General features: G+C 35.4%; 1 protein-coding gene across 1 annotated transcript in view; it reads right to left on the minus strand.

Annotated features, from left to right (window-relative positions):
- Positions 1-4,891: 4,891 nt before the first annotated feature.
- Positions 4,892-11,257, minus strand: part of LOC106881425 (uncharacterized) — a 24,900-nt gene continuing 18,534 nt past the window's right edge. Inside the window, exon 4 of the mRNA XM_014931812.2 lies at positions 4,892-6,566. Within this exon, the coding sequence (XP_014787298.1) occupies positions 6,283-6,566 (284 nt within the window). The 3' untranslated portion in view covers positions 4,892-6,282. The remainder of the gene's footprint in view (positions 6,567-11,257) is intronic.

Genomic DNA, 11,257 nt, shown 5'->3' on the forward strand with positions numbered 1-11,257 from the left:
ATGCCTCCGAGCAGAGCGATTCGGATTCCATATTAAAGCTTGTCTGGTGCATTCCACATTTTCCGGGGTCCGTACCATTCGTGGCGCCCCCACCAGTCTCCTATTCATTAGTGTATCTCGTGTACGAAGTGCATTCATCCAGCGTAAGATTTTGTTACAAGTGGGAACAGCTTAATTTCGATGAATTTTCAAGTGGCGCCGAAACGCTGAACTGCTTTCACAGACTCGTTATTCTTCACGTAACTGCCGTAGGCAAGCACGTGATGCTCACCTGAAAAGAAAAAAAATGCTGAGATACCACGGACCGAATGGTACCTGTCGGACACATGTCCACCGCCCCTGGGGCTGAGTAATAGCCATTTCAAAAACGTCCGTCTTCTCTACCCCACCCTCGAAAACCGAGACTACATAAAATTAGTTTGGGATAGACAGCAAAAATAAAGACATGTTTCATATCAATTAACGCGCTAGATCTATGTAGGTGAAAATATTGGTTTGGTTTCACTACCGTTCATTAGGATACAACGTGTTTTGAGATATGGTTAGAAAATGTGACAAAAATTAAGGGCCACAAGGTTTTATGCGTAGTCTTTTGATCTTTTAACTCTAAGTGAAAATTACTGCCGTTCAGTACTGTCCCTTGGTTTGATCTTTATATCTCTAGCTGTCTACATATTTCTGTATGTACTTTTATATACTTTTTAAAACCATTTAATTTTTTTCCATTTACTATAACTATTTCACTCCAACTTCTTATCCTTTCCTGTTTTTTTTTTTTTTTGTAAGCGTTAAGGATGATCAATTCCTGAACTTAGATCGAGTACGTTAGCTGATATGGAATAACATATCTTTATTTTTACTGACCATCCCATGCTAAGTTTATCTAGTCTGTCTTCTATGCATGAAAAAGAAAATTTTGTGTGTATACTTGGAATTGAATAATTGGTGTAACCATGATGTTCTGGTGAGCTAATAACATAATTTTCTTTATCTTTGTCTACATTGATTTGTGAATATACAACTGTGTTGTATAATGTGTAGCATGCATATTAGTGCAGACATGCAAACATAATTTATCTAATATGTACAGAGAGAGAAAGAGAGTACTAACAGGGATTTGAAGAATCGAACATGTTTCACATTAACGGTACTTTTTGGCTGTCTCGCCCCCATTAAAAATTTGAGTTATCTCCCCTCGTTTTACGAAAAATATTGGTACTTTTGGTTATCTCCTTCAAATAAAAAAGTTGTTTAACCCTCAATAAAATAATAATAATAATAATAATAATAAACAAAAAATATGAAAAGATGAAACATCGTTTTGAATCTGATATTTTTATAACAAATCATACAAAACTGAAAATATTAAACATCTTATTGAATCTAATAACATTTTTATAATAAATCATACCATGCCTATTGAGGAGGCCAAACGTCAACAATGTGTTGAAGTATTGAATCAAAAGGATCTAACCCTTTTAATACAATCTCTTGTCGCCTCATAAACTGGAAATTTTTTAATGGGGATATAACCCAATTTCTAATGGTAATTTTTTAATGGGAGTGAGATAACCAAAAAGTACCCATTAAGCTCCCTGCCAAGTGCATGACTAACAAGAATAACTGTTGCTGAGTTTTAGGATAAACTTTCGGGTCTTTCTGAAAATCCAGGAGATACAATGATTGAGAGAATCTTATAATAATTCTGTTTGTCATTACGTTACTTAGCCTGCTGGAAACGCTTTTACGTGATTAAATAAAAAGAGGGAGAGAGAAAAAGAGGATAAGGTGAAAAGTGAGGCACAAAGAAAGAGGAAAAGAGGGAGACAGAAAAGACGGAGAAGCGTCCATGACGTGGTTGGAGGAACGTAATATTTATTACGTGGTTAAAAAGTTAGTGGAAGGTAATAACATAGAGGAGAGTTAAGAATATAACTTTAGCAGACAGGTGACGTTCCGATGGTGAGATTAAAGAAAGGCGGAGAGAGAGAAAGAGAGAGAGAGAGAGGGAAAGAGAAAGAGAGAGATGATGGTGAGTGCATAGTGAAAAGAATTTTTTTTTTATTCAACTAAGTTTTTTATATCACCTATCACTTAACTCATGTGCATCCCAAACTAGCCATTCACTTTAGACAGAAATCAATTTCCAGTTCGCCTGTTATATGCAATGACTATCAATAAATCACGAGAGCAAACATTTGATAAAGTGGGGCTGTTCTTGTCTGAACCTGTATTCGACCATGATCAGCTTATATGTTGCATTCTGAAGGACTCGCAAATTATCTGATGTGAGAATCACGTTTATCAACACTGACAAACAAAGGAAAAGAAGAGGAAGAACTTACACGAAGAACATAGTTTGCAAAGAAGTATTGGATTGAAAGGTGCACGCAAATTTAAAATGTGTGTTGGCTCTGACCTATTGCACTGGCTTATAAGTTGACTACGATGTGGTTTTCAGTGTATGCCATGTTGCATCAAATTTGAAAACATCAACTGTAAGACAGAGAGTAAGCTGACATATATCTGTCCCTTCTTGCTGACCATGTACCTTATTCATTATTCATTCACTTATATATTTATTCTATCACTCATCAAAATTAATACTAGAATGGTCAACCTATCTTTCTTTGGAAGATAATTCTATCATAATACCTATATCTTCAAAGCCAATTTCGTTGATTAACCTATTTTATTATTTACTTTTATATTTTCTTGATTATTTGAATTTTTAAAACCTTTTTGACTTAACTGTATTTATCTCCAGCTTCTTTCTCTGAATTTATATTGACCTATGACAATATGCTGAGTACATCTGTTGCCTGCGAATATCCACAGTATCAGCTTACTCTCTGTAGAAGAATTGATGTTTTCAACAACCATGAATCATTATAAGGATTAGTCTGTCAGTTTCTCTCTCAGCACCCTTGTATGTGCGTACACACACATATATACTTATTTATAGATACATTTCTACATATATTTTATATATGTACGAATACTGATGTAATATCTATTATATGTTTGACAAGATTCTGAAACAGCTGTAAATGAATGGAATAAACACCTATTCTCTCATCTCACCTGTTTCCTGTGTGTGTAGTGTTCCGTGATCAACAAATAAAAGTGATCCATCTGGTGAGAGATAAATATTATTCAATAAACACAGTACATATTTTTATGAGCTACTACTAGTTTGCGATAAAAACAACTCAGCATTTTATAACACGTATGGTGCCCTCCTGCAATCCATAAGCTCTACACACATTTCATTAGAAATTAAAATAGGACGATAGGATAAGAGAAAATACAAGAAAAAGCGAGGAGTAGATGTAAAAGTGGAAGGTTGAAAACACTGAAGAACAAAAAACAGAAAATGGGGTGAGGAGAATTAGAGTTATATCTCCTTTGACTGTAAAGTCATAAGGCTGAATGGATAGGAGCCTAGAGTCTGTGGTACAGCTGCTAAATCCAGAGAGGGTGATATTTTCCAATTCGTCAACAGGAACTTATCCATATTTGCTGAAAATTTCAGATCTGGAATTAAGTAGCCTAGTGGAGTTCTTAGATCAGAAAAGGATCTGTGTTCTTTCAGCTACACATAACTTACATTTTTTGGATCCTATAATGTATGGTATGTACTTTTCAACTATTTTCCACTTGATTTTATGTGGTGTGGCGTTAGACTTTCAAACCTCACACATGGCTAGCCAGCTTAATAACTTTACTTTTGTACCTGTGCTGGAAGGAAGATATGTGGTTAGCTATGCCACATCACATACAATCATGTGAAAAATAGTTGAAAGTTTCACACCATATGTCAACGGATCCAAAAAATGTAAGCTATTCATAGCTGAAAGAACACAGATCTTTTTCAGATCCAAGAACTCCACTGCACTGCTGAATTTCAAATCTGAAATATTCAAGTGATATAAACATATGGATAAGTTCCAGTTAGTGAATTGGAAAATACCACCATCTCCAAATAGAGCAGTTCTGCCACAGACTCTAGGCCCCTATTCATTCGAGGACATAACTCTAATTCTCCCCCTCTTTCTTTTTTTGTTTTTTCATTTTTCAGTGTTTCATCTTTTACATCTACTTCTTTCTCACCTTTTCTCTTATCATAATATCCTGTTTTAGCTTGTTATACCATTTGGTCAGAGTCTGGAAGATTGTGTGAAGGCACAAGACTTGTATTATAAAATGCTGTCTGAGTAGTTTTCATCACATGAAACTATTAGTAACTCATAAAAATATATAGTTTATTAAATAAAATTATATATATATATAAATAAAATGGGAGATTCTTCATAGATATTTGTTTACACCATTTATTAACATATGATGTTTATTAATTACCTAATGCCAATTACATAATCAAAATATATTGTCAAATCATCAGAGACTTCTAACTTTTATACATAATATTATTGGATTGAAAAGATGGCAGACTTCACCATCGTGGAAATGACAGTCACTAGTCATCTCAATGATGATGAATTATTAAATTATATCATCTTTCCAATCCAATAATATTGCATAGAGTTATACGTCTTTGATAATTTGAAATTAAATCTGCATTATGTAATTTGTATTGTGTAACTAATAACAATCTCATGTTAATTAAATGTAAGATGGTGTATCTAAATATCTTATAATTTCTCTGTTTTGTACTGATTTTTTTCATATATGCAGCGTAACACTCAAAACCAGGATTCAATAAAAAAAAAATACACTTCCTAACACATGAACAGAAATACACCTGGTCTTTCTAGATATTGGTTGTCAGTGCAATTTAAAGTTTAAACTGCACTGACTGAATCAAAATTGATGTAGAACTGAGTACTGAAGGCTATAAATCATAAACAATAAAGATAACAAAAATATATTTAAAGTTAACAAATATAGATTTTAATATGCAATACATAGTACAGTAAGTAAAATATTTTATATGAACATATATATATTATTATTCTACAATAATAGTCTGTATCTCCAATGAACATAATGGAAACAAATTGTTGAATAAGCAAGAAGACTGTGCACAGTATACACAGCTACAGATGGAGATAGATAGATAGATAGATAGATTGATAGAGAGAGAGTGGGGAGAGAGAAAGAGGTGAGTATGTTTGATTAAAGAATTTTCAAAACATGTATCAGGTTTGCTTGTAATGATATCAATGTTGTTTCCTTAAAAAACGATAATATAAAAATATCCAAAAGGAATGTAACATCTATTTATTGCCCAAGCCTAATGTTTCTGATTGGTGATCAAATCCAGACAATGGGTTTAGCTTACTTGAAGCTTTATTTTCAACTGCATAAAATTTCTCATATATATGGCATCAGTTAACAAGGTCTCAGGGCAATGAAACATTAGAGGAAAATGAATGGAATATTTATAACCTTTCCCTTTCATAATAACAGTTAATAAAGTATATTTTGTGAAGTAGATTTAACAAGAGGCAAAAATGAATATGTGGGTAGAGTAAACATAGCATTATATAACATACACATGATTATATCATATCACAGCCAACACTGTATTATAACATACTTTAAATCATATCATAGCTGTCATATTAGGGTGGTGAGCTGGCAAAATCAATAGCATGCTGGGCAAAATGATTAGCAATATTTCATCCATCTGCACTTTGTAAGCTCAAATTCCACTAAGGTTGACTTTGCCTTTCATCCTTTGCAGGGTCAGTAAAATAAGTACTAGTTGAGTACTGAGGTCAATATATCTCACTTAGTCATTCCCCCAAAATTGCTGGCCCTGTGCCAAAATTTGAAACCATTATTATATTATAGCCAACATTATGTTATATCACAGCCTCATTACATTAACATACAATATTATAGTTGGCATTACTTTACATGACACATTATTTCGTGTTTCATAAATATATGTGTGAGTGAGTGTTTTCATAAATATTATTCCTCTCATATAGACATTGCAACATTAAGAATTTCATTTTAGTCTAATTTTTAATAATAAAAATAATAACGACTATTTCTGAATTAGGCAAAAAGACCGACATTTTATGTATTGCCCTCCATACATATACCAGAAGGATGAAAGGTGAAGTTGATTATGGTGGAATTTGAACCTAAAATATATAAGGAACCTGAACAAACACTACAAAGCATTTTATCAGAGGGTCTAAATATTTTGCCAATCCACCACCCCTTACAACACCAATAATAATGATTTCACATTTATATTAATACAGATTGTACATGATATGTTTTAGCATTATTTTACTGGGAACCCTAGTTTGGGGGTTTATCCATCCTGAAAATATTTGAATCATGAATGGTATCAGAAAGAGGAGGGTATAGCAATTTTTGGAAAGGAAGATGATTAATTTCTTTTTTGACTGGCAGGGGGAAAGAAAAGCAACCTAATTTAAAATCTTCTTCAATTCCAGCCTTTATTTCCAACTTGACACAGGCTGAGAATCTGTGTTTGTTAAAGGTGACATTATAGAATTTTATACATAATCTCACTTCAGCTAGGTGAGGTAAGCCAATACATACAGGTGGAGGATTCCTCACTGGAAGATAGAAAAGAAGGATAAATAATAATAATAATAACAATAATAATAATAATAATAATGATTAAGTCGATGTGAAAACTTTGCACAAAAAGAATACAAATGCTGCCATGATAAAGTGTGTGTGTATCTTAATTGGCTTTTGTGCCATAAATACCAATATGAAGTAACAGAGAACTGGTATGAGCATGTACCAAGTAAGGTTATGCAGGGAGATGGAAAAGTAACGGTACTCTGGGACTATGATTTTCAGATAGATCATGTAATCGAAAACTGTCGGCGGGATATTGCCATATTGAATAAGAGAGACAAATACTGTCAGAATGTTGTGAGTAAAGAGGTTGAAAAAATCACCAAGTACTCCGAATTGAAAGTGGAAATGGCAAGACTGTATGGAATGCGAGAGGGTAATGTAAAAGTGATACCAGTGGTAATTGGAGCATTGGGCTCAATCCCATTGAAACCTCAAGACTTCTTAAGGCAACTGGAAATCTCATGCAAAATTGATGTCTTGCAAAAAGCAGCCTTATTGGGCACAGCGTACATCTTAAGGAAAGTATTATCAGTCTGAAGTCCTTGCAGACTCCGGTGCATTTTTACTTACACTGTGTTATGAAGGAATAATAATAATAACAATAATAATAATAGACAAGAAGAGCACGATGTGATTTGTAATAGATTGTTTATTTAACGGTTTGAATAATATTTCAACAGATCTTCTTCAGGTTCAAAATGTAAAATGAAAATATCCGCAGAAACACAGAAATTCAAAATATAAAGAAAGAAATCTTGCATTCCTATTTCAATAGAATGACATCATCAGTTTTTAATTTCATAACTGGTCAAAGGAAAAAGAAGAAAGAAAAAAAAGGAAAAAGAATATTTTGTCAAACAGTTTCGTGTAAATGTGTTGAAATTCACCTATCATTTTATTCATTCCTCCAGGACATGATGCTAGTAATTCACAAATATATTTGTCCCCATGCATTTCGAGGACTGAAAAAGTTGTAGAGTAAGAATATTTCCTGAGAATGTCCACTTGCAATTGTTTGATGTAAAATGTTCTATCAAACTATTGCTATTGTGCCCATGGAAACTTTAATTAAATTGCTATGTTGTACAACCAACGTAAATTAAATTGTGTTTATAGCATTCTGTTGTGTACACCAAATGGAAATCTTTACAAGTCTGTTTAAATCATAACATTTCTGTTATGATTTGTGATGAAATTGACTTGGCTCATGTTGTACCATAACGAACAGGGCTTACTTCTCTTGCAGCTGTTTGTCAAGGTGCAGTATTCAGAAACTTCAATGGTAGGTTTCCTGGGGTCAGAGGTAATGGTTAAAATTTCTCTTATATTTTTATTGCATCTAAAAACTACAATAGGCATCTGGGGGAATATTTGTTTGAAATAAGGATATTTTCCTGCAATATGCTGGTAACTTTCATGCAACACTGAGTGAAATTTCAGTGTCGGCTAATCACTGATGGAAGTCTATCACAAATTTTACTTTGGTTGCTAAAATTATGCATGTAAATTTGACTTTCCTTGTTAATTTTAGCTATGTCATTTGTGATTTCCTTTGATCATGATAAAATGGTGTACAAAAGCATTTGCATGTTTCCCCCATAGCAGTACAAATCTGATTTATCCTCAAAAATTGGGATTTGGGATTTGACCTAATTATATGATGTGGATGATTGGAGTGGCAATTTGCAAAATAACTCTATCACTATTCTGTCTCTAGAAAACTTTTGTGCCCAAAAACTGAACACTAGTTTTTGAAAAACTAGATGTAAGCTTTCTATTGGACTTAAAGCCATAGTTTTTAGCATAACAGTCACAGAAATGCAAGAAGTTAACTGAACTGTCCTGTGATCCTCCTCAGATGTAAAATACATCTTCAATGAACCATAACCAGAGTATTGGTTCATGACCACGCAGGGATTTAAATGTCCTCATTAAGTGTGGTGGTAAAAGTTTTGTCCAAACATCATTGTGTTACTTTGTAACACAAACTACAGAGAAAATTAGATGGAATACTTTTCTGTGACCATTCTTCAAAGGCATTCATGCATGCTCCCACCCACTCATCATGGTCAATATCAGGGTAGAGTAAAGAAACATTTATAGTTACCAAAAAAACAGTTTTCAACACAACTTTGGTGTTTAGAAAGTTATTAATTTTAGACACAAAATCAAAAGTATCCCGAACGTAGGAACTTGATCTTTTTGCTACAGGGAGTAGAAAGCTATTCTGAAATTTTGACTGTACAACATACATATCCACCGCAAATTGAGTGCATTGGAGGAAATTTTTCAAACTTTTTGTATATTTTGGGGAGACCATAAAATACAGGTGTTTTTATTCTGACTGTAAAATCCTGGATTCAGTCTTATTTATGAAATTATTTTCCTCCATTTCCAGAATTATTTTGTCAAGTTCCTCTCATTAATTCTTCATATAAAGTTTTGTCACTTAAAACTTTTTCACAAACCGAAATAGGAACACAGGATTTCTTCATTCACATTTTAAATTTGTGTTTCTGCAGTTATTTTATCATCATCATCATTGTTTAATGACTGTTTTCCATGCTGGTATGGGTTGTACGGTTTGACTGAGGACTGACTCCAATCTGATCTGGCAAGGTTTCTACAGCTGGATGCCCTTCCTAATGCCAACCACTCCGGGAGAGTAGTGAGTGGGTGCATTTTATGTGCCAGTCAGGTGGCACTACATCGGCCATGACTATGATTTCACTTGACTCAACAGGTCTTTTCAAGCACAGCATATTGCCTGATGATTTAAGGATACTTTTAAACAGGCCAGTTATGCAAGACTGGCATCAGCCATGGCTATGATCTCACTTAGCTTGCCAGGTCTTTTCAAGCACAGCATATCTCCAAAGGTTTCGGTCACTTGTCAGTGTTTCTGTGAGACCCAATGTTTGAAGGTCATGCTTCACCACCTCATCTCATATCTTCCACAGGTTCCCTCCACTGTTATGGTGTGACACTTCTTCACACAGCTGTCCTCATCTATATGCAACACATGACCATACCAGTGTATCTGATGCTTCTATGTCCAACTTTTCTCTCAGGGTGCTAACACTGTCGTGTATGCACACTGACATAAAACATCCAGCAGAGCATACTAGCTTCATTTCTTTCAAGCCTATGCATGTCCTCAGCAGTCACAGCCCATGTTTCACTACTGTGTAGCATGGCTGTTCACACACATGCATCATACAGTCTACCTTTTACTCTGAGCAAGTGGCCCTTTGTTACCAGCAGAGGTGGGAGCTCAGTGAACTTTGCCCAGGCTATTCTTATTCTAATAGCTATGCTCTCAGAGCATCCACCTCCACAACTGACTTGGTCACCTAGGTAATGGAAGATATCAACTACTTCTAGTTTTTCTCCTTGGCATGTGATGAAATTTGTTTTCTGTGCATCTTTGATGTTTATTGCCCCTGTACATCTGCCACACACAAAAACTATCTTCCCCTCCTTTGATATTGCTGCACTTCTTATGTGTCCATAGCTTACATTGGGTACATCTTATGGAATTTCTACCTATGCCTTTTCTACAGATTGAGCAGGGCCATCCACCTGAAAGGATTTGTGATTTATCTGCCTTCCTACTTACTAAGACTTTAGTTCTTACTAAATTGACTCAAAGGCTCTTTGATTCTAGACTTTGCTTCCACACCTGAAATTTCTTCTCTAGTTCATGTAGAAACTGAGCTATTAGAGCAAAGTCATCAGCAAAGAGGAGTTCCCAGGTACAGCCTGTCTTGAATTCTTCTGTTATTTCCTGGAGGACCATGATGAATAAGAGGGGGCTGCGGACTGATCCTTGGTGAACCCCTACTTCTACCTAGAATTCTTCACTATACTCATTGCCAAGCCTCACCTCGCTGACAGCATCCCTGTACATGACTTGTACAGCTCTCAGCAACCACTCATCTATCCCTAGTTTCCACACTAACCACCAGATAAGGGATCAGGGCACTCTGTCGAAAGCTTTCTCTATGTCAATGAAAGCCAAGGACAGAGGTTTATCCTTGGCCAGCAATTTCTCCTGCAGCTGTCTTTCCAGAAATATAGCATCAGTGGTGCTTCTCCCTGGCAAAAACCCAAACTGCATCTTGTCTAGACTAACTCTCACCCTGATTAGTTGGGCTATGGCCCTCTCCGTGACTTTCATCACCTGATCCAACAATTTGATACCTCTGTAGTTATTCCTGGGTAATGAATCACCTTTACCTTTGTAGCAGTTGACTATGGTACTGCTACAAGTCGTTGGGTATGACTCCTTCATGTGTTACCTGGTTGACTATACGGGTGACTAGACTATAGCCTACACTGCCAAACCTGAGATAGACTTGTTGAATTATCATTCATCATCATCATCATCATCGTTTAACGTCCGCCTTCCATGCTAGCATGGGTTGGACGATTTGACTGAGGACTGGTGAAACCGGATGGCAACACCAGGCTCCAATCTAATTTGGCAGAGTTTCTACAACTGGATGCCCTTCCTAACGCCAACCACTCAGAGAGTGTAGTGGGTGCTTTTACGTGTCACCCGCACGAAAACGGCCACGCTCGAAATGGTGTCTTTTATGTGCCACCCGCACAAGAGCCAGTCCAGGGGCACCGGCAACGATCTCGCTCGAAAAAC

Source organism: Octopus bimaculoides, chromosome 13, assembly GCF_001194135.2.
Source record: "Octopus bimaculoides isolate UCB-OBI-ISO-001 chromosome 13, ASM119413v2, whole genome shotgun sequence".
Taxonomy (NCBI): domain Eukaryota; kingdom Metazoa; phylum Mollusca; class Cephalopoda; order Octopoda; family Octopodidae; genus Octopus; species Octopus bimaculoides.